This window comes from Paroedura picta, chromosome 2 (assembly GCF_049243985.1).
Source record: "Paroedura picta isolate Pp20150507F chromosome 2, Ppicta_v3.0, whole genome shotgun sequence".
NCBI lineage: Eukaryota > Metazoa > Chordata > Lepidosauria > Squamata > Gekkonidae > Paroedura > Paroedura picta.
The window spans coordinates 146,875,089-146,899,514 of NC_135370.1; the positions used below are offsets into that span (position 1 = coordinate 146,875,089).

The window sequence follows — 24,426 nt, forward strand, 5'->3', positions numbered from 1 at the left end:
ATTCATTCTGGCACTACTCGTACTAGCCGTCTGCTCATCCCCAGTAGCATATTGGACACCTTCTGACCTGAGGGGCTCATCTTCCGGCGTCATATCATTTTGCCTTTTGAACTTGTCCATAGGGTTTTCATGGCAAAGATACTGGAGTGGTTTGACATTTCCTTCTCCAGTGGATCACCTTTTGTCAGAGCTCTCAGCTATGACCTGTCCATCTTGGGTGGCCCTGCACGGCATAGCTCATAACTTCACTGAGCTACGCAAGCCCCCTTGCCACAGCAAGGCAGCGATCCTTGAAGGGGGTCTCATATGATATATTAGCTAAATCTTGCATATATTATATATAATGGTGTTCTCAAGTTTCAGGCATGGAGAGTTGTTTATTATTATTGTTGTTGTTGTTGTTGTTGTTTGATTTATTTCCTGCTACTCCCTGGGTAGGCTCATGGCGGGTAACAATTGTCTTAAAAACATCAATTAAAACCCCATTAAAAGACATTAAAAATCATAACATAACATGGTGGCAGTCAATCACAATCTACTCCCATCTACCAAGGCGATACAGAATGGGGGGAGATGGGATATTGAAACCCGGGTTCTGAGATTATGTATGTTACAACTGGCCATAATTCAGACTAGGAGCCCTGATCTGTCTGCAGCTCACTGAGTAAACAGGCTGACAGGTGGAAATACTTGGATCAAGGCTTGGAAGCCCAACAAGTAAGGCCAGAATCTGAATGTTGTCTTGCAAATTAAATAATAATTTAATTTTAGAAATTAAATAATAATAATAATTTAAATAATAATAATATAATTTAATAATAATTTAATTCTAGAAATTAAATAATAATAATAATAATAATAATAAAAAATAAAAGATCCACAGAGTGACATGGACATGTTTTTCAGGAGGACCAAATGAGTTTCAAGGAGGTTAGATATGCCGGGATATAAAACTAGCCATCATTCAAACTAGAGTTTTCCTGATTTGTACACTTCTTATCAATGTCACACTGGATTTTTATTCTGTCAGCCTACTTACTCTTTCATTCATGCCTTGGCCTAATATATCAGCATCCCCATTGCTTACCTGCATTTCATTTTGCTTGCTCACTGTTTATCCCTTTGGTCCAGTATTTCTCAGGTGAGGCTTCAGATCCTGCCTTTAAACTGATTTTACTTCTATATAATTTGTCCCATGTACCTGCTCCATTATCTCATTTGTCTTCAGTATCAGCTATATGGGGAATCACCATTTAGTTCCATGTATTGTTCTTATGTTATTATGTAAACTGCCCTGAGCCCCCGGGGAGGGCGGTATACAAATATAATAAATAAAATAAATAAATAGTTGACTGCCACTGTTCCAGTGCTGATAACAATAATCACTCCTGGTTAATTTGCTTCTAAAACAGAGGATTTTCTTAAATTTTCCATTTTGTGAGTTTGGATTGGGATGTCGTTTGAGAATGAAGTGGAGTCCTGTTAGAAATGACCTACCACTGAGAACACTGATCCTTCCAAATCCACACAGAACATGGTATATTGGAACCAGCAAGTCACTTAGCATGATGTGAACACATTTAAATATGTGGGCGGGGACAATTGTTGAGAACTACATCATAAATAAATTGGAGCAGAAATGTAAATGGCCAGTTTTATCCCAGTTTAAGTAATCTGTGGCTTGATCCTGTAAAAGGCTCTCTTGAATTGATGGTTCATGGACCCAAGCCATAACCTCATAGGAATTCATTTATTTTTTAAGTTAAGGATTTTTGTTTACTTATTTTTAATCCTTTCTAGGATGTTCACTTTGCTTTAATACTGATTCCATCCTGTTGTTGACAGTGGTATTGGCTGTCTCGAGACCTATCCATAATATCTGTTTGGTTTATAACTGGCCGTTGGTCTTCTGGGCAATTTTCAGATTACTGGAATCTGTATCAGTATAACCACACAAAATCTGAAGGTGTCTCTTGGTCTTCCTTTATCCAGATGTCAATTCTGTTTCACTCTACTGTGTTTCTGAACCTCCTCAGCCTGTTCAACTTTAGTACCTTTAGGGGTCACTATACCCTAAGAAAGGTTCAAAAGGTTAACTATTTCAAAGGCCAATTGTAAGCATTAAATTTGATTATACTGCTAGGTTCCCTGCTAGGTTCCATTAATGTTTTACTTCCTTGGTTTGCATAATCCTCTCACGTAGTGAGCCACAAAATCAGTTGGCTAATGTGAACTGTGCATTCATACAATTCCCAAAGTTTTGAGTTGCCATAGAGTGGATATTGTGTGCTCATTGATAAGATAATGCAGATCTGAAATAAATGCTGACAAGAACAAATGTTTTTAATAGTGCTAAGGGCAGGAACAATGTAGGCAATGCATTGATTGTGCTCTTAGTTGTTTGTGTTACAAATTCCTTAATCAGTGCTATACACTGGAATATGAGAAAGTGTACACTAGAACTGTGAATTATGTATGATTATACCTCCACCTTTTAGCTCAGTATAACTTAGCAGTTGGTCAGTAATATTAAGTTGATTCTGAGAGTCCTGAAATCAGATTGGCACTGTTCTTTTTCTTAGCCATTCACAAGCCTAGCCTAAAATAGGGGAGCCATTCTAATGCACTGAGCTGCACCTCTTTCAAAATCTTCTCTATCACCTGTAAACAAGGAAAAGGTTTCAGAAATCAATTTAATGGGAATCTGGCCAAAAAGTTTAGCCTCTCCTAAGAATTCAGCATTTGCTAATCTGGACTGATTTTTTTTAGACTAAAACAAGGTAATTTATTTCTCATGTCCGTTTTATGCATTTAAGATTCCCCCCCCCCTATTCTCATGGATTAGTATCTTTATTAGTGTTTAATTCCGGTTTTAGGTATGCTCAACTTCTGTTATCCTACTTTTGTTAATTGCCTACAGGTTATTTCAGCCTTCCCCCTTCAAGGATCGCTGCCTTGTTGTGGCAAGGGGGCTTGCGTAGTTCAGTGAAGCTATGAGCTATACCGTGCAGGGCCACCCAAGACGGACAGGTCATAGCTGAGAGCTCTGACAAAAGGTGATCCACTGGAGAAGGAAATGGCAAACCACTCCAGTATCTTTGCCATGAAAACTCTATGGACAGTTCCAATAGGCATAACGATATGACGCTGGAAGATGAGCCCCTCAGGTCGGAAGGTGTCCAATATGCTACTGGGGATGAGCAGATGGCCAGAACGAGTAGCGCCAGAATGAATGAAGCGGCTGGGCCAAAGCCGAAAGGACGCTCAGTTGTGGAAGTAACTGGTGGCGAAAAGACAGTCCGATGCTGTAAAGATTTTTATTCCATAGGAACCTGGAACGTCAGATCCATGAATCAAGGCAAGCTGGACGTGGTTAAATAAGAAATGAGAAGACTGAACATCGACATTTTAGGAATCAGTGAACTAAAATGGACAGGAATGGGTGAATTTAATTCAGATGACCATCAGGTATACTACTGTGGACAAGAATCTCGCAGAAGAAATGGAGTAGCCTTCATAATCAATAAGAGAGTAGGAAAAGCAGTCTTGGGATACAATCCCCAAAATGACAGAATGATCTCAGTTCGAATCCAAGGCAAACCATTCAACATCACAGTGATCCAGGTCTACGCCCCAACCACTGCTGCTGAAGAGGATGAAGTTGATCAGTTCTATGAAGCCCTACAACACCTTCTAGAAGCAACGCCCAAAAATGATGTGCTTATCATCATGGGGGATTGGAATGCTAAAGTAGGAAGCCAAAAGATAACCGGGATAACAGGCAAGTTTGGCCTTGGAGTACAAAATGAAGCAGGGCACAGGCTGGTAGAATTTTGTCAAGAGAATACAATGGTCATAGCAAACACTCTTTTCCAGCAACCCAAGAGACGACTCTACACATGGACATCACCAGACGGTCGACACAGAAATCAGATTGACTATGTGCTCTGCAGCCAAAGATGGAAAAGTTGTATCCAGTCAATAAAAACAAGACCAGGAGCTGATTGTGGTTCAGATCATGAGCTTCTTGTTGCAAAATTTAGGCTTAAATTGAAGAAAGTAGGGAAAAGCACTAGGCCACTCAGGTATGAACTAAATCATATCCCCGACGAATACACAGTGGAGGTGACAAATAGATTTAAGGAATTAGATCTGATAGACAGAGTGCCTGAAGAACTATGGACGGAGGTTCGCAACATTGTACAAGAGGTAGCAACTAAAACCATCCCAAAGAAAAAGAAATGCAAGAAATCAAAATGGCTGTCTGAGGAAGCTTTACAAATAGCTAAGGAGAGAAGGGAAGTGAAAGGCAAGGGAGAAAGAGAAAGATACACCCAATTGAATGCAGAATTCCAGAGAAAAGCTAGAAGAGATAAGAATGCCTTCTTAAATGAACAGTGCAAACAAATAGAAGAAAACAATAGATGGGGAGGACCAGAGATCTTTTCAAGAAAATTGGAGATATGAAGAGAACGTTTCATGCAAAGGTGGGTATGATAAGGGACCAAAATGGTAGGGACCTCACAGAAGCAGAAGAGATTAAACAAAGGTGGCAAAATTATACAGAAGAACTATACAAGAGCGAGCTTAACATCCCTGATGACCACAGTGGGGTAGTTACTGACCTGGAGCCAGACATTCTGGAATGTGAAGTCAAATGGGCCTTAGGAAGTCTAAGCAACAATAAAGCTAGTGGTGGTGACAGCATTCCAGTAGAACTATTCAAAATCTTAAAGGACGATGCAGTAAAAGTGCTACACTCAATATGCCAGCAAATTTGGAAAACTCAACAATGGGCACAGGATTGGAAAAGGTCAGTTTACATTCCAATCCCAAAGAAGGGCAATGCCAAAGACTGTTCAAACTACCGCACCATTGCACTAATTTCTCATGCTAGCAAAGTTATGCTCAAAATCCTACAAGCTAGGCTCCAGCAATATGTGGACCGAGAACTTCCAGAAGTACAGGCAGGATTTCGAAGAGGCAGAGGAACTAGAGATCAAATTGCCAACATACACTGGATAATGGAGAAAGCTAGGGAGTACCAGAAGAACGTCTACTTCTGCTTCATTGACTATGCTAAAGCCTTTGATTGTGTGGAGCACAACAAATTGTGGCAAGTTCTTAAAGAGATGGGAATACCAGAGCATCTTATTTGTCTCTTGAGAAATTTATATGCAGGTCAAGAAGCAACAGTGAGAACTGAACATGGAATCACTGACTGGTTCAAAATTGAGAAAGGAGTTCGGCAAGGCTGTATACTGTCGCCTTGCCTATTTAACTTGTATGCAGTGCACATCATGAGAAATGCGGGATTAGAGGAGTCACAAATTGGGATCAAGATTGCAGGGAGAAATATCAACAACCTCAGATATGCAGATGATACCACTCTAATGGCAGAAAGTGAAGAGGAACTAAAGAGCCTGTTGATGCGGGTGAAGGAGGAGAGTGCAAAAGTTGGCTTGAAACTCAACATCAAGAAAACAAAGATCATGGCATCCGGCCCTCTCAATTCCTGGCAAATAGAAGGGGAAGAAATGGAGATAGTGACAGATTTTATTTTCCTGGGCTCCAAGATCACTGCAGATGGGGACTGCAGCAAAGAAATTAAAAGACACTTGCTCCTGGGGAGGAAAGCTATGGCAAATCTAGACAGCATCCTAAAAAGCAGAGACATCACCCTGCCAACAAAAGTGCGTTTAGTCAAGGCTATGGTCTTCCCAGTTGCAATGTACGGCTGCGAAAGTTGGACCATAAGGAAGGCCGAGCGTCAAAGAATTGAGGCTTTTGAACTCTGGTGCTGGAGAAGACTCTTGCGAGTCCCTTGGACTGCAAGGCGAACAAAACGGTCAGTCCTAGAGGAGATCAGCCCTGACTGCTCTTTAGAAGGCCAGATCCTGAAGATGAAACTCAAATATTTTGGCCACCTCATGAGAAGGAAGGACTCCCTGGAGAAGAGCCTAATGCTGGGAGCGATCGAGGGCAAAAGAAGAAGGGGACGTCAGAGAATGAGGTGGCTGGATGGAGTCACTGAAGCAGTAGGTGCAAACTTAAATGGACTCCGGGGAATGGTAGAGGACAGGAAGGCCTGGAGGATCATTGTCCATGGGGTCGCGATGGGTCGGACACGACTTCGCACATAACAATAACAACAATAACATTTCAGCCTTTCTCAACTATTTTTACCATTGAGAAAACCCTGAAACATTCTTCAGGCTTCAAGAAACCCCAGAAGCGGTATTATCGTACAGAATATGTTTGGGAACCACAGCTGTGCAACACACATACACACATAGGCCCTTCTCAACCCCTCCAGGCCATTTTGGGAGTGGGGGGAGGCAGTTCAACATGACTATATATGGTCATATCACTCAGTAAATGTTTAACAATTTTTGAAAATACATTTTAAATCAATTAACTACCACCCATTCAGAAAACCCTTCCAGGGCCATCAGGAAACCCCAGTGTTTCATGAAACCCTGGTTGAGAAAGCCTGGGTTATTTAGAAGAAGAAGAAGAAGAAGAAGAAGAAGAAGAAGAAGAAGAAGAAGAAGAAGAAGAAGAAGAAGAAGAAGAAGAAGAAGAAGAAGAAGAAGAAGAAGAAGAAGAAGAAGAAGAAGAAGAAGAAGAAGGAGGGGGAGGGGGAGGGGAAGGGGGAGGGGGAGGGGAGGGGGAGGGAGAATTGGTTCTTATGTGCTGCTTTTCTCTACCCGAAGGAGTCTCAAAGCGGCTTACATTCACCTTCCCCTTCCTAACTCCACAACAGACACCCTGTGAGGCAGGTGAGGCTGAGAGAGCCTTGATATTACTGCTAGGTCAGAACAGCTTTATCAGTGCCATGGCGAGCCCAAGGTCACCCAGCTGGTTGCATGTGAAGAAGCAAACCCAGCTTGCCAGATTAGAAGTCCACACTCCTAACTACTACACCAAGCTGGCTCTCCAAGAAGAACATTGGTTGCCTTTCAGATGCGTTTACTGCATCTTAGTACAGAACCAAACCAAAAGTAATATGGCACGTAACTTTTTAAAAAGTTCTGCAAGTATGTGGGTGTGTTTGGGCTTTGGGGGTTTGGGGTGTTTGGGTGTTTGTATGTTTTAACTTATACACTTGTATAGATACCAGGAGCTTTTCTTCTGTGGGCTAGGCTGTCTGGCTCATTGATAAGTCATGCTAGTTCCTTCAGTGTAATAATACAGAAGTGTTCATTGAAATCAAAACACTTAAAATGAAATTTTTGAACTACTATAATTTAAATATTTTTTTAATGGCTGTATAATAGATCCTTTAAATGCTGTGGTATAAAATAATTCCATAATGTAATACAAAAACATAATAAGTTCTGTACTCTTGATGTCTTGAAATTGAATCTGTGTCCTTCTATCAGATTCACACTTAAGGCCTGTTTTTCTGTGTATGAGACTGTGGTGGCAAAAATGTAGTTTTACAAATAATGCATTATTATATTGATTTCATTGTGGTACAAATTAAGAGACTCTTGATGTGATCCTAAACAGTCCAGTGACTTCTGTATACTTAGGAAGGGATAACTCTACTTATAGTAGTTCAGCAGTAGAATTGATTGCCTAAGAAGGTGGTGAGCTCCTCCACAATGGCAGTCTTCAAGCAGAGGCTGGAGAGATACTTATCATGGATGTTTAGGCTGATCCTGCATTGAGCAGGGGGTTGGACTAGAGTTGGACTTCCAGCTCTATTATTCCATTTAGGAGGGTACTCTCTGTCAACTATAGACATTAACATGTTAATGTCGTGAAGAAACTTTGTGTTGCCATTCCCTTGGTTCTAGAATATTTGCACTTAATTCTGCATAAACATGATATTGTTTGGGCTTATTAAAACATGACTGCAGGAGATCCACAACTGGATCTTTTTCATTCTTTCTTGATAATAAAGCAAACACTGGGACCCAGTCTAGATTGGTACCGCAGCATGATGTAGGAAGGCTCACTCCCATGGATCTGCTGTTTGTCCTGAAGAAGAAAATCTACAAGACCTATATGTTTTCCTTTGTGTTTCTTCACACAAAGGGCAAAGAGCAACTCCAGGGAGGTGGCGCTGTTATTCAGATCAAGAAACTAACATTGCAGAAAGAGTTAAACCCCCTTATCACCCTCTGTGGCCCTGACCTGAATCACCTCGTTGCACACATCTAGTTTTAGAATTAAAAAGCCATGGAAGATCCTGATCATGCATCTTCCACATAATGTGCAGATTTTTCCCTAGTTATTCATGTGTTTAGGGACAACCAAAGAGAAATTCTTAATTTCATAGTTAATGCCTTAAACACATCTGAATTCTGCCATGCAAAAGTTTTATAACCTGCAAGAGGAGAGGCTCCCAATTTAAGCTCCTAGCTAATACAAAAGTTCTATTTAATTGCAGACTTTTATAGTTAATTGTTACATGCATACTCTTTTCTTCTTTTAGTAAATGTATTGTTTAGAAATTCAGAAACAGTGCTTATCTGGAGATTTTAAATCCATCTATCCAGTAGAGTACAGTTATGGTATGCCATGCCATTCTTACTTCTTTATCAGTACAATGAGTTTAATCCCACAGTTCCTATGTACAAGCAGAAACTCTTTAGTCCCACAGAAGGAGCTTTCCTCTGATGCAAGAGGCTCTCTGCAATTAGAAGAACCCCTGCATTAGGGGAAGGCTAGGGGGAAAGTGCCTGTATTAGCAGAGCCAATATGCAGATGCAACTCTCTAATTTTAAAAACATGGCTTACACTAAGTTTCATAACACAGTTTGCAGTTCGCTCATAAAGATTGTTCATAATTCCATATTGGTCCATTAATGAACACAGAAAAGCAGAGCTGGAACATTCAGAATTCCATTTTAATCAGCCAGCTTGCCATGCTTAGAAAAATCTAATAGCACCTAAGTTCAATTTTTCTTTCTCTTTCATAACACTTGGTTTAGCACTTTCCTTTCTTCTTATAGGGTCTGGTTTAGTTCTGTTGTCTGCACATACAACACATGTTCAACTTTGAGCCAAATGGCATTTAGACTGCCTACATGCTGGATGCCTGGATTGCCCACGTTCACCTGATCTTGTCAGATTTTGGAAGCTAAGCAGGGTTGACCCTCATCAGTATTTGGGTGGGAGACACCAAGGATTGCCAGGGTCCTTATGCAGGCAATGGCAAGCTGCTGAACATCTCTTGGTGTAGTGGTTAAGAGTGGCAACCTCTAATCTGGCAAACCAGGTTTGATTCCGCATTCCTCCACATGCAGCCAGCTGGGTGACCTTAAAGCTACTCACAGTCGTATTAGAACTTTCTTGCAGAGCAAGTTTGTCGGAGCTCTCTGAGCCCCACCTGCCTCACAAGATGTCTGTTGTGCGGAGAGAAAGGGAAGGTGATAATAAGCCATTTTGAATCTCCTTGGGTAGTGAAAAGCAGGGTATAAAATCCAATTCTTCTCTTGCCTAGGAAAACCTATTGCAGTGGTTCTCAACCTGGGGGTCGGGACCCCTTTGGGGGTCGAACTACCCTTTCATAGGGGTTGCAGCAGGGCGAGTAGCTTGGCTGGGGGGGTACCACTGTTGCCACTCCTGAAGGCACCCACCAATTTATATACAATTTATAACCAATTTATATACGATCATGAACAATAGCCATTGATCAGTTTCGGTTTAATTTCTGTGAAAGAACACTTGCACAATTTTATGGTTGGGGCTCACCACAACACGAGCCATTTGGCAGTGGCATTGAGGCATTCTGGTTGTGGTCAAGACCTCATGACAACACTTTCACTTGAATATCCATCTTCCGGACTTGCTCAGCTCAAAGTACTCAGTGCTCTTCCTCCTCAACTTTACAATATGGGTGGTTGGGTTGCCAAGGGAAACAGTGACCTGTCTTGGAGAACTGAAATACTCCTACCTCATGTTATTTTAGCTACTCTCATTGAGCTGCATAAAATCTGGAACCTTCTTCTGGAGGTACTAATATGTAACTTTGGCTTTGACTGTACTTTCTGTCATGATGGTATATAGGCATTTTATTTGAATTTAAACTGGAAAACTGTTTTCCTTACATAAACATCAGTAGGAAAATTTATGGTTTCACTTATAGTTAAGTGAATGTAAGATGCTCCTTAAATTTACTTTCAAGCTCAAAGGAAGGGGTGAAGGATGAAGGAAGGACTGCAGGGAAAGGTAAAGATTATAGAAGAAATATCACATTCTAAAATAAGATATACTTCAATTAGAACTATCAATTAATTTCCAATGAGTTTACCAACCAAAACTACTTTGAGTTCCCATTGTGGGGGAAAATAGAATATAAACAAAGTAGTTTTTAAAACTTAAAATGAGTAAATTAAAGGTAGCAGCAAAGTTTTGCAAATTAAGAAAATCTGCTGGGCCCTCCCTGTCAAAAATGCCCCCCTCAGACCATACTCTGGTTCCAGAACAACACAGGAACAACTAAGACTGTTGATGCTACTACTCTGTTTTGATAATGATGCCATTTTATATTTTAAACTTATTTTTCTAGATTTTCAATTTTAACAAACCATTTTACCTGTCTGTGTTATTCAACATAATATACACCTCCCTCCAGCTGGCTGGATAGGGCTGTTTATAAATCAAATAAAGAATGTATGGTTTTATATATATAACAGTCTGGCCAAACATGGCTATACTTCTGCAATTAGAGTTAGTATTTGTAGGTTAAATTGTTTTTGTTCTTTTACATATTTAGGTTTTACCCATATTTCCTCCAAACAACTCAGGACAACATGCATGATCTTCCTTTCCCCATTTCATCCATATCCTTGTACTGAAACAAAGACTGGTCCAAGGTTACCTGGTTTGTTTTCAGGGTTTAATAGGGATTTGAACATGAGTCTCTGCAGTTAAAGTCCGGCAGTGCAATCACTATACCACACTGTCTTTTTCTACTCTCTGTCCTTCGTAGTCTTCCTTTCCCAGCATCACAACTCCACAAAACACCTTTGAATCCATTAGGAAATGTTGAGGGATAAGGAGACTAATAACTAATTCCCAATCTGGAATATTGCAATACTTAACTGAAAGAGGGTTTTTAAAAATTAAATTTATGCAGCCTATTGAAAAGGGAAGAACTATGTTATTACCAATTCTAGTTGTTTATTGCAAAGGTACGTGCAAGATTATATTCTTCAATGCTCTGTCCACCATTATTTTCTGTTTGGGTATATGACACTGAGCTGCTGCTGTTCTTTCGACTATCAAATATTGTGTGCTTCCAAATAAGGTTTAAGAAAATTATTGTGTGGAATATAAACATCTGGCTTTTGCTTCACTGATAGTATTTTATGATCTAGAGGCATAATCAGTCCAGCTTTAGCACAGGTACGATGAGCAAAGACATAACAAATTTTTCATTAAAACCCAGTTCATGTCCCCTAGGGAGATGCCTTAGAGATGAGATGAGGATCAGAGATTTCTCCTGCATTTTTTAATAGACTGTTTTGACCAGAATGTTTGTTGGTTCATAATTGCCCAAAGTGTTCTTAATTGTATTATGATGCGTGTTTTAAAGTAAAGGAACACAGTAGTTCCTGTTTTTTGTGTGTTTCCCATATTATATCTATATATGGTAAAATTTTATTATATCAAAATGTTAATATATGAATAAATTTGCGTAACTGGGAGGATTTCTGTTTAATTACAGGGTGTCCAGAGACATGACCTTGCTCCAGATAAAAAAAGAAATTTAGCTAATTAAGATTTGGATAAATGATGAGAACATATATAATATGAGTGTGGCCTGCCTGCTGCCACAGTAATAAAACAAAACAAAAATATAATAGGTATTTCTGTCTGACTCCTATGCTTATTTAAACTGAAATACTAGTTGTCTGAATAAAAGTCCAATGGCCGTTGTGTTCTCAAATTATGTAATAAATCCATATTGATTGTAATGATAGCTTGAACTCCCTATTTAGACTAACCTGAATTACACCAAGAGATAAACAGAATATTTACTCATCCCTTATGAGCTGCTGCTGATATGTAAATTTATTCTTTGACTTTGGACAAATATACTTTTGAGCTACTGCTTAAACACTTCAAGGTCCTTAGCCAAACAATTTTAATGATGCCGCCAGTAATATGAAAGTGTGACATTTGGTTGAATACCTTGTGCAGTTGTGATACTGCAGGAAAGTGTAAACAACCCCACCCCCCACCCCACGCAGACACACATCAAGTCATTGTGCAACACCTAGATAATTTATAATTTTACTGTTTATATCCATCTTGACATTTTTTATCTGCCAAAGGCAGGTTTCATTTGGATTCTTAATCTGAGATTTATTTGGTGGATCTGGAAGTCATAGCTGGAGTTCCCACAGGAAATGGTCCATCTACCAACAGATTAAATGGCAGTCCTGCAGTTGTTAAGGGAGCTCTCCGTTTAACACACATGCATACTCATTCAGTCAGCACTGTGGAGAAAAATTAAAGTAGTAACCTGGGTTTAGGAACAATGTAGCTAAAAAGTCCCATATTTGCTAAATGACAAAGGGTTATATAGCAGCATTTTCATTTTATTATTCGTGCTTGAATTTCTTGTTTGCTTTGTTGAGTCTGCTGACGAATACTAATAAATGCCTGCAACAATCCAGACGGGAGATGCCTGGCAACAAAGCTATGCAGTGGACCTCCCTGATCTTCTCCAGTTCACAACCTGACCTTTTGAGAAATTGCCTGGGCTAAGCTGCAGAATTTGGGTGTAATGGTTATTGTAAACTCCAGCTTTAGGATTTATTAATTTGTGTGATCAAGACTTACCTATACTTCAAAGTTTCAAAAGACCAAACACAATCATCCATCCATTAGAACTAACATTGTGTTTCATCGAATCCCCCTTTACTATGTGTCTAGTAATTCTGCTATTCTGCTCTGTGTGTGTGTGTGTGTGTGTGTGTGTGTGCACGGAATATCAGGCATGTCTTTAGAGCACAAGCAAAAATATATGTCCAAGTCAAACTGATTTATATTTCAAAATCTAAGGCTTGAAAATAATAGCGTGTGCAGAATTTTAAACAAATACCTAAGGAATCCAGTGATATTTACACAGTGGGTGCTTAATGATCACAGCTGACATTGAGTACCATATTATGATTAACTACCTATGAGAAGTGGTTATCTAATGCTGTATCTGCCAAAATGGAAAAAACAAACAAACAATTTTTCTGGAGTAGGAGAAATATTATTAAACTAAAGTCTTTAGGGAATTCCTTGCAGTGCCTTTCTGCAGTTTTCCCAATGGCTTATAGATGTTCTTCATTTGCATTATTGTGCATGGGTAGCAAAATAAGAATATGAGCTGCATTAGCATCAAAGAAAGGTCCCTACCCTTAAGAGTATACAAATCAAAATTTAAACAAAGTAGAAAAGACAGAGAGAAGCAAGTGGATTAATGTGAGCAGGTGAAGTCACAAACACTTGGACTTGTAGGTGACTAAGGTTCAGGTTAGCCATTAGCAAAAGACAGAAGCACCCAAAATACAGCACTACAGGTACTCTCATTTAGTTTGCAAAAGACAACCTATTCAATACACACATCTAAGATTAACTGTTGGGAAATATCTTCTTGTCAAAGTGGCCTGGATATGCAGCAATACATCAGAGGGAAAGTTCATGTACACATTTTTATTGTGTAAATGGGTTTTTATGTTGGGGCATTTCCAACAAACAGTTCTATTTACATATTCTTATGTTGTATCAGTGGACTTTTGTGAGTCTTCTGTTCTTACGAAAATGAGTTGTGTGTAACTATTGCAGTTAATATGAAATTAAATAAATTCCCCATCTGTTCTCTCAGCCTCACCCACCTCACAGGGTGTCTGTTGTGGGAAGAGAAAGGGAAGGCAATTGTAAGCTGTTTTGAGACTCCTTCGGGTAGTGAAAAGCAAGGTATAAAAATCAATGCTGCTGCTGCTGCTTCTTCCCTGGGGTATTAGCTTTTGAGATTCAAGGATTCTCTTCTCAGATAGAGATCTAGAATAAGTGAAATAGGCCAGCTTTGTTATCACTAAAGAATACATATGAATAATGTGTTCTGAAGCTGTAGTCACTTGTGGGGCATCTTCCTAATGATTCAGGTCTACTGGATAGAAAGGAGGAGTCACAATGTGTGCTTTATATAGCTGACCGTGGTTCCTTTGCCTAATTCACATGTGCCTGAGTAACACTATGCAAACACCTTGGTAGATAGCAGATTTGGGCAACAAATTGGTATCTGCCTATTAATATGTTCAGACAGTCAAGAAAAGGTATCTCTCAATGATGCATTTCATTCCATGGGACTGGCATAAAAGAAACCGGGTGAATTAGACCCAGGGGGGTAGCCATGTTGGTCTGAAGCACCAGAACAGAGTTTGAGCCCAATGGCACCTTTAAATCGAACAAAGTTTGATTCAAGCGTGTGTGCACATGAAAGCGTATGCCTTGAACAAAACCTTGTTGATCTTAAGGATGCCACTGGACTCAAACTTTGTTTTCCTGCTGAACTATGGCCTTCAGGAAGCTAGATACCATTTCCTGTTTTCCAATCAGTCGTAGGGTCTCATGGGATCATTTATCTTAATATGCATAATTTCATTTTCAAATATGTATGAGAATGAGATGGAGAAAAAGAAAATATGAAAATAACTCTTTCCTTTCATTCCATTGTGGAAAGTAATCTGTTTCATAGCCATGATCTTTCACCATGGAATACCGGGAAACTTAGATCTCTGTGACTGTGGGTTAGGCCAGTGCAAGTTTTAAGCTGCAATCCATAAGATTCTGTGGGAGAAGCCATGACAATTAAGCTGGCATTAAAACCAACACCTATTTCAACTGTAGATAGCCTTGGCTATACTTTAAGGTATCTTAAGTTTATTATGAGGGTGTCACCTCAAGGGTCAGGCATGACTTGGTGCTTGCACAGGGGATACCTTTACCTTTTTAACATGTTGCTGTTTTCCAAATAGGAAGTTTTGACCTGGGCGGAATTCCAAGGAAAGGGGAGGCGGATCATTCCTCGATTACTTGCATTTTCAAAGTTCTTCAGCAAAGAAGAGAAGTGGCTACACACACTGAACAAACAGAACTGTTAGGTCAGATGACTGCAAGCTTAAGTAGCATGCAAACTACTGACCAAACTTTGCATATAAATAATATTACTTCCTCTTCTGGGTCAAGGTAAGCAAACTGTTAGTTCTAGAGCTTTAAAAATATTCAGCTTGTTTGACTGTCATAAGCAAAGCTTGTCAAGAGATATCTAAGACCATTTATAGTGAGTTAATGAGATTTACAGTAGATTATAAGTATTTTTACCATAGTTATAGGTTAGGGGTCTGCAAACTGTGACTCTAGAACCAAATGACTCTTTAAAAAAGAAACCCTTGAGTCTTAACTCAACTTAACTCAACTTAACTTTTACAGGAGAGTAGGTAGGATGCTAGAATAACCTGTTGTGAAGGCAAGGGCATGAAGAGTTTTTATGAGACTAGGGATAGGCACAAACTGGCTCATGAATAAACTTCATGACAAATTTGGGGCAGATTGTGGTTCCCAAATTACTATTCATAGTGGTTCTTGGCAGTTCATGAATGGATACATTTTTCAGGCAGACTTGTGCTGCTCCCTTGAACTATTTACAAAACTCAGATTTTATAACCCCACTCATCCTACTGTGATCTGCTCTCTGCGGCTAGGGTTTGGGTTAGGTGGGCTCAGGGCTCTGAGTCACCCAGTCTCTCCACTCCAGGCAAGTGCAAAGGCTTAGCTGGTGGTTCCTCAGGTGAGGGGCCACATTTATATACCCTCCCAAGGCTTAGGTATCAGGATTGGTCTAAGGAATTTCTCTGCTCCAGAGAACCAGCATGCTGCAGTGGTGGACTCCACATGAAGCCAGCTGGGTGTCCTTGAGTCAGTCACGGTTCTTTCAAAGCTCTCTTGGCCCCACCTACCTCACAGGGTGTCTCTTGGGGGAAGAGGAGAGGAAGGTAATTGTAAGGCACTTTGAGACTCCTTTGGATAGTGAAAGGCAGGGTATAAGACTCAATCTTCAGCTTTTCTTCCAGCCCAGCACAGGAGCTTAGCTGGTGAATTCCTTGGACAAGTGTCCATATTTATACCTACTTCCCCTGATTATGAACACCATGAAAGTGGGTAGAAGGGGTGTTCATTGTGCGGTGGGGTGGGGTGGGGTATGAAGAAGGCATAATAGAGGCCCCTGTCCCCAGGAACCAAACTCAGCCTACCATACCCCAGAGCCCCACCCCAATAGGGCATCACCGGGAGTCTCAGAACCTGCTTTCTCCATGGAGCTCTCCCAGGGGAAAAAAGGGCTTTAGCAGCACTGCCCAAACACCAGCAGTTGATGTAAATCTTTGTAGAAGACTGTGACAGCAGTGATTCAGTGACCAGGAGGGGAAAACATCATCTCCTTTCACATCCCAACTCCCTGCAGCTCTTGCTGCATTAACTACAACCCCCTCTGGGGCCTCCCAGCTCAGTACTAGAAAGCAGTTGTGCCTCCCACCTGCTCCAGTTGTGGGTCCATCAAGTAGAAAAACAGGATGTTAGAGGAGCACAAATGCCCAACATCTGTCTTCCTCCTTTCTCCACAGGCACCTGCAAAGGGCACACTCCACTTTGTTCTTGCTGGAGAGAGGAGTGGCTGTCACTGGGAAGTTGAAGAGGCCCACTCCCTCTCAGCAGGGAGAAGCAAAGGGGAACAGGAGACACCTCCAAGAAAAGCTTCCCATGCTTGGGGCGCTATGGTTGGGACCCCAAAGCAAGCCACTCTCAGAACTTTTGCCAGGCAAGAGAGCAAGGGGGAGGAGTCAGGAAGTACTCACCTCATTGGTCAGATGATTACTATGGATGGCCAACCATTCTCCCTCGTGTAACACTTTGCTCCCCAGTCCTCCCCAGCAAGTCTTGCCTGCCATGCACCACTCTGCAGTGATGATGGTCAAGGCTGAGCTCTCCAAACTACAAGGTCAAACAGTAGTCCATGGACCTCTGTAGCAACTGACAGCATGGCTAGCTCTCCCTTACCACCCACTGGTGGTAACCAGAGGATCTCACTGTCCGGAATGTCAGGCCCAGGCCCCAGGAGGGGACAGTCCTGCTCCTGGCTACAAAGTGGTTCTGATCTATGCACAGGGGATGGATGCAGACCATACAGTGGCAAACATTGCTGCCATGATATAGGGTAGCCTGAGTGAGTGAGTGAGTGAGTGGGTGGGTGGGCAGCAGCAACAACATCTATGTCCACAATGTTGCTGTGGATGATGGCATCTTAAGGGCATTGTCTGCCTGGCGCAAACGTTTCACCTGTTGGTAAAGGTTGCTATGGGGTTGGGGAGCTCTGTGAGGGACACTTGAAAAACTGCCATTAATAAGCTGGGGTCCCTCCTTGAGACCTGCTTCTGGCTGCCCACTTCTCATGCGGCATCAAGTCTGCCTGTCTTCTGTGTGAGGGGCAGCAGGAATAGGATGAACCTGAATGCTGGCTCATCCACAACCTATCCACCTGTAGAACTCCACTTAAGTAATTCTAGAATGTGGTAGAACAGATGAGCGCAGTGCAGCATGTCATCTCCTCTGTGACCATCCTGCATGGGGAAGAGGAGTTCAGCATTAGCTCCGATGACTGGCTGATCCTCTCCCAAATAGTGTGTGTCCTGCACCCACATGGCCAGCCTGGGGCAAGTCATTCCTCTCATTTGAGGATTGGAGATTGACCTCCACACTGCAGCCTGGCCTCAAGGGGTTGCCTGTTTTACCCAAAATGCTAATTAAATATCAATTTATGGGGGAAATTAGCTTAGCGAGAGGGGGTAACTGCGATCTTTTACCGTGTGTATACGGGATTCCAGTACCTATAGGAAACCTTGAAATAAGCGGGACTGATTTGGTTCCAAAAGTGATTTGGTATTTTATTAAGAAACACACAGATAAAACCATACACACAGACAGACACATACAGTAAGTTCTATAGGGAGGGTAAGTTAGTTAAATAGGGCAATAGAAAATATACTGCACTTGTCCTGGAGAAGTGTGTGTCTAAGAAGACAGAGAGATGGGGTTGTTAACATGGGGTATGGAAAGCGACGTTGGGTGGGGAGAGATCACATCACACACATGTGGGGTTGTGCATGGGTTGTTATACTGTTTGAAATTCTCAGGTCAGCCCTGGGACTGCCCTACAGGGTGAAGTAAGTGATTGTGGACTGGTTATAAGTTATAGACAAATCTGATAGGTGAGTTGGCATGTGAGATAATAGGAGTGGGAGGTTTAGGGTTATGTCATGTAAGCCCATCAAGTCAAACAATGCCTTAGTTGAATGTATCCTGAAGACAGTAAACATATTTATGGTTTGAAGTCCCAGGAACGTGGTTATCAATTCTCTGCCTAAATCTATGTACTGGTCCATCTATCTAACCAGGAAGGGTTCCGGGATGACACAATACGGATCATAGCATGGGGGATGCTTTTAGATGGAAGTTACACTGAACAAATAGACAGCTTGGGGGTTAGAGGCTAAGACTGAGGATAGACAAAAGAGATTAGTTCCTGATGGGATATTCCTTTCCCATTAACATTCGAGAACCATGACTGTGAGGGGTAGTTTCCATTGTAAGCTCCCACAATATTCACATTTTGGCTAAGTCAGTTGGACTGGTTTCAGGAAGGTAGAAAGAAAAGAGATGTTTGATTCTATTCAAGTCCAAGCAAGATGGAGGTCCGGCCTGGCTTTCCTAGGATTGCTAGTGGGCCCTTCTGATTCCATAGTCAGCCTCTGCCAGGCTGGTGTTTGTGTGCACCATGCTTATGTGCCTAGCCCATAATTGGCTCTGAATGAGGCATTCTTCTATTTCTGGGCTACCTTTTTGGTTAACACCTGTTTTCCCAGGGTAGAAAAATATACTGGGTTGTATGTGTTCTGTCTGTTGATCATATACTCTGGTTAGTGGTTGCATCCTAGTGGTTGCATTCTTGTCTGTCTATATGCAATGGAAGAGGATTCAGTAGAAATGATGGCGAGGAGATACCTTGCCAAGTCCTCTGAGCCTACCAATGCCAATCCCCTTGAATATTGTCATCTAAGGTTGTCATCTGGGCTAACCTCTCTTATGTGGCCATGAATCTACTCTCCTACCCTCCCACCAGAATAATACACCCCAGTTCTAGAGTGAGCTTTTTAGTACCTGAGTGGGCTGTGGGGGGATGGGCTGTGAACATTGTGGACATGCCTCCCTTCCTTGTTGTGTATGGCTGGGGTGTCAGCCAAGCTGCTGTAGTGGTTTTTGGGGGAGCCCCCATTGAAACTCTGGGGATGCCTATCTTTCATAACCTGTTTGCTAGACGTGAGGGGTGGCCCTGCCAGCTTTACATCTTTTGCATGGGTGTGCTCCAGACCTACTTACAAAGTAGAATAATGCACCCTGATGTATGAGTGCTTTGCACCTGTTTGTTGATAATACACCTTGGTTAGAGGATATGCTCTGCACCTGTCTCTCTGTATCAGAGTAAACTAATATATCCAGGGTAGTGGGTGTGCTCTGCACTTTTGTGTCAATGCAGGCTAGAATAATACACCCTGGGTGGTGGGTTTGCTGTATCTGCACTTATATTTTAGCCATGGGGGGGGGGCTTTGAGTATTTCCAGTGGACTCAAGGTCACCATTTCCAGGCCATCCTCAAAGGCGTGATTCCCCTAGGGAAGCTGTCATGACAGTGCTATCCAAATGAGTTAGGGGAAGGACCCCAGGAAGCAGTAACTGACTCACCTCATTAAGGAGATGATTGCTGTGCATGGTAAACCCTTCTCAGGGCTTTGAGCAACCATGTCTGCATGTGTTGTTCCATGCTTCTGGATGTAGTTCTCAGTTGGTCTCAGGGTTTCAGTCTACAAGCATTTTTGTACACTTTTAGGTATGGGTCTTGGCAGGTCTCAGGACTTTGAGATACCATGTTCCCAAAATTAGAATGTCTCCTAAATTTCGATGGGTAAGTTAGCCTGCTCATGATGGTTTGTGGATTGGTTCATAGGTCTATCACAAACCACATTTTCCCAGTTCTTGCCCATCCCTATGTGAGAATTAAAAATTTTGTAAAGATGTGTTACAAAAAGATAAATGACAGAAGTGAAAAATGGCTAGTAATCTAAGTACAAACCTTGCACAGATTTATTCCATTGCATGCAAACAATCACACAAAGTGCTCCTGTCTATGAATTGTCGAAGAGTTTCATGACTTTGCTATTATTTGTTTTAAAACACAGAACAGTAAATCCACAACTTATTGTCACACCTCAGTGTGCCATCTCCCAGTAAAGTACTTGCAACAACCACTGTTGGGGCTGTGGAAATTTTACGGATTATTAATCAACATGTTGAAAGAGCCTCTTGTGGCGCAGAGTGGTAAGGCAGCTGTCTGAAAGCTTTGCCCATAAGGCTGGGAGTTCAATCCCAGCAGCCGGCTCAAGGTTGACTCAGCCTTCCATCCTTCCGAGGTCGGTAAAATGAGTACCCAGCTTGATTGCTGGGGGGTAAACGGTAATGACTGGGGAAGGCACTGGCAAACCACCCCGTATTGAGTCTGCCATGAAAACGCTAGAGGGCATCACCCCAAGGGTCAGACATGATTCGGTGCTTGCACAGGGGATACCTTTACCTTTACCTTTTAATCAACATGTTAGTTACCATTAATATTAACTTTATATTTTCAGTTGTACAAAACAGTCTTATACTGATTGTTTTTTTACCTCTGCTGACATACTTCAGCTCTTCAATTATAAAATGTTGCTGAACTGTTTGTCATTTTTAAGTTTGGAAAATGAAATGAGGTGATGGAATTGGATAATAAATAATAAAAAATCCAGTGTGGGGAATGTTCAGACAAAAGTGGTTTATCTGAACAAGTTTTATTAAAGAAGGTTACCTATAAAACATGTGCCAAAGAAGGCACAGACTGAATGGGTCTGGGTTCGAGGTAAATCTTTGGTAAACAGATGAGAGTTCTCTTGCCTGTCAATAACGATCCCTTGAGGAAAAGAATATTAAGTTTTAATATATGTTTTACAAATGATAGCATTTCATCCATCTACATATTTGAATATGTTAATCTGGTGAAAGTTTTGGAGAATTAAATCTGCTACTGACTCTTTTTGATCTTCTGAAAATTCCAACACACTATTCTACAGTTATAATTATCATAATTATCATAATCAAGGTTCAGTTCTGAACCATTTTTGGATGTATATGTTCGCTTTTTAAGTATCAATATCCTATTAGCCATATGTGAATACTTAAATCCTTAGATTAGAGTAACGTGGAGGCTAAACAGATATTATTTAAAACTTGGGAACTTTTGAAATCAAATAAAAAATTAAAGGGAGGTTTAAATTCCTACCCAAAAGATTTGCATTGTCTGTGGATACCCAGAATAAGGCAGACTATAATACCTCAGGTAAAAGCTAACTCAGCAGTCATTTTCGTAGGGATTGTGTAAATCCTACATGTGTAAATTTCCTACATGTGTAAATCCTACATGTGTAAATTTCCTACCCAAAAGTTTTGCATTGTCTGTGGATACCCAGAATAAGGCAGACTATAATACCTCAGGTAAAAGCTAACTCAGCAGTCATTTTCATAGGGATTGTGTAAATCCTACATGTTCACAATGTCATAACTAATGACAATACGGATATTATCATATTTTATTATAAAACTCCTGAGACTCACCGAAAGGGGCCATTGCTGGCATTGGGGAGGAAGAGACAAGTAGGACCTGGCTGGTGGGAGAGAACTTCCAGGCCCAGCATCCCCTGGGCGGCATTGTGTGGTAGGGTGGTGAGGGAGGAGTGCAGCCAAGCCAGGCATTCTTTTAAGGCAGTGGTCCCCAACCTTTCTGAGGCTGGGGACCGGCAGGCCATTGGGCCGCGCCCGCACGGACCACGCCCGCGCAGCGGGCCGCGCCCACACGGGCCGCGCATGTGCGATGCGCAGCCCAGCCCTGATTCCCTCTCCCCGCCCTCCTGCAGTAAGAAGCTTCCCGAGCCACAAGCTTGCAGCCTGGGAAGTTTTTTACTGCGGGGGGGGGCGGGGAGAGGGAGCCGCGGCCCGGTGCCATGGTCTTCGCAGCCCGGCTCCAGGCCGCGGCCCGCAGGTTGGGGACCACTGTTTTAAGGGACTGCCTGATGTGGCTCAGCCTCCTTCCCCTCCAGGGCACCTGAAGACGCAGCCGACCCATCCCTGTTGTTTGGCATTGTTGTAGTGTTTGTTACAGGATTTGGTTTATCTTATTGTTAATTGTCACAGCCAGTGGATTGGAAGCATGGGACAAATCGTTTATAGGGTGTCCAAGCTTGCATGCTAGCCTCCCCTAAGTTTGGGGCCACCCTTAATGGGCTGTGTGGATGCGGAGCCTGATTGAATGCTAGCATTTTTGGGTGGCAGGAGAACCCAACAGAGGTGGATGCCCAGTGGGTTCATTCCAGGTTGCCTCCTCCCGTTATTAGCATGCCATTATGCCTGGGTCATTGGGCTGGCTAGACAACGCAACCTGTGGAGGGGCATGCTGAAATAAGCTGTTTTGTGGTTGGCTGACAAAAAAAGGGCCAGATCCATTACCCATGCATGCCATGCTCAGTTTGAATAAAGGCTGTGGCCAATATTCATGCCAAAATAGTAGTATCCTTATTGAGGTGGTCAGTATTCCTCTGCAGAGCAAATGTTTAGGTGCCCATTTTTGTAAGGTGACTCATAGTCAGCAGTTATCACTTTACTCCAACCTCAATACAATAAATGTTTAAAGTCTTTTTAGCTTGTTTAGAAAATTCCAATAAACTAGGGATGCCTTATGTTGTTGTTGTTGTTATGTGCGAAGTCGTGTCCGACCCATCGCGACCCCATGGACAATGATCCTCCAGGCCTTCCTGTCCTCTACCATTCCCTGGAGTCCATTTAAGTTTGCACCGACTGCTTCAGTGACTCCATCCAGCCACCTCATTCTCTGTCGCCCCCTTCTTCTTTTGCCCTCGATCGCTCCCAGCATTAGGCTCTTCTCCAGGGAGTCCTTCCTTCTCATGAGGTGGCCAAAGTATTTGAGTTTCATCTTCAGGATCTGGCCTTCTAAAGAGCAGTCAGGGCTGATCTCCTCTAGGACTGACCGGTTTGTTCTCCTTGCAGTCCAAGGGACTCGCAAGAGTCTTCTCCAGCACCAGAGTTCAAAAGCCTCAATTCTTTGACGCTCGGCCTTCCTTATGGTCCAACTTTCGCAGCCATACATTGCAACTGGGAAGACCATAGCCTTGACTAAACGCACTTTTGTTGGCAGGGTGATGTCTCTGCTTTTTAGGATGCTGTCTAGATTTGCCATAGCTTTCCTCCCCAGGAGCAAGCGTCTTTTAATTTCTTTGCTGCAGTCCCCATCTGCAGTGATCTTGGAGCCCAGGAAAATAAAATCTGTCACTATCTCCATTTCTTCCCCTTCTATTTGCCAGGAATTGAGAGGGCCGGATGCCATGATCTTTGTTTTCTTGATGTTGAGTTTCAAGCCAACTTTGGCACTCTCCTCCTTCACCCGCATCAACAGGCTCTTTAGTTCCTCTTCACTTTCTGCCATTAGAGTGGTATCATCTGCATATCTGAGGTTGTTGATATTTCTCCCTGCAATCTTGATCCCAATTTGTGACTCCTCTAATCCCGCATTTCTCATGATGTGCTCTGCATACAAGTTAAATAGGCAAGGCGACAGTATACAGCCTTGCCGAACTCCTTTCTCTATTTTGAACCAGTCAGTGATTCCATGTTCAGTTCTCACTGTTGCTTCTTGACCTGCATATAAATTTCTCAAGAGACAAATAAGATGCTCTGGTATTCCCATCTCTTTAAGAACTTGCCACAATTTGTTGTGTTCCACACAATCAAAGGCTTTAGCATAGTCAATGAAGCAGAAGTAGACGTTCTTCTGGTACTCCCTAGCTTTCTCCATGATCCAGCGTATGTTGGCAATTTGATCTCTAGTTCCTCTGCCTCTTCGAAATCCTGCCTGTACTTCTGGAAGTTCTCGGTCCACATATTGCTGGAGCCTAGCTTGTAGGATTTTGAGCATAACTTTGCTAGCATGAGAAATTAGTGCAATGGTGCGGTAGTTTGAACATTCTTTGGCATTGCCCTTCTTTGGGATTGGAATGTAAACTGACCTTTTCCAATCCTGTGGCCATTGTTGAGTTTTCCAAATTTGCTGGCATATTGAGTGTAGCACTTTTATTGCATCGTCCTTTAAGATTTTGAATAGTTCAACTGGAATGCTGTCACCACCACTAGCTTTATTGTTGCTCAGACTTCCTAAGGCCCATTTGATTTCACATTCCAGGATGTCTGGCTCCAGGTCAGTAA

General features: G+C 42.0%; 1 protein-coding gene across 6 annotated transcripts in view; it reads left to right on the top strand.

Annotated features, from left to right (window-relative positions):
* The window catches only part of MIPOL1 (mirror-image polydactyly 1), a 286,508-nt gene that overhangs the window by 74,317 nt on the left and 187,765 nt on the right, over positions 1-24,426 (top strand). For all 6 annotated transcript variants that reach the window (XM_077323149.1, XM_077323147.1, XM_077323144.1 and 3 more), the window contains one exon: positions 14,997-15,207. In XM_077323149.1, coding sequence (XP_077179264.1) covers positions 15,128-15,207 — 80 coding nt within the window. In that variant the 5' untranslated portion in view covers positions 14,997-15,127. The remainder of the gene's footprint in view (positions 1-14,996; positions 15,208-24,426) is intronic.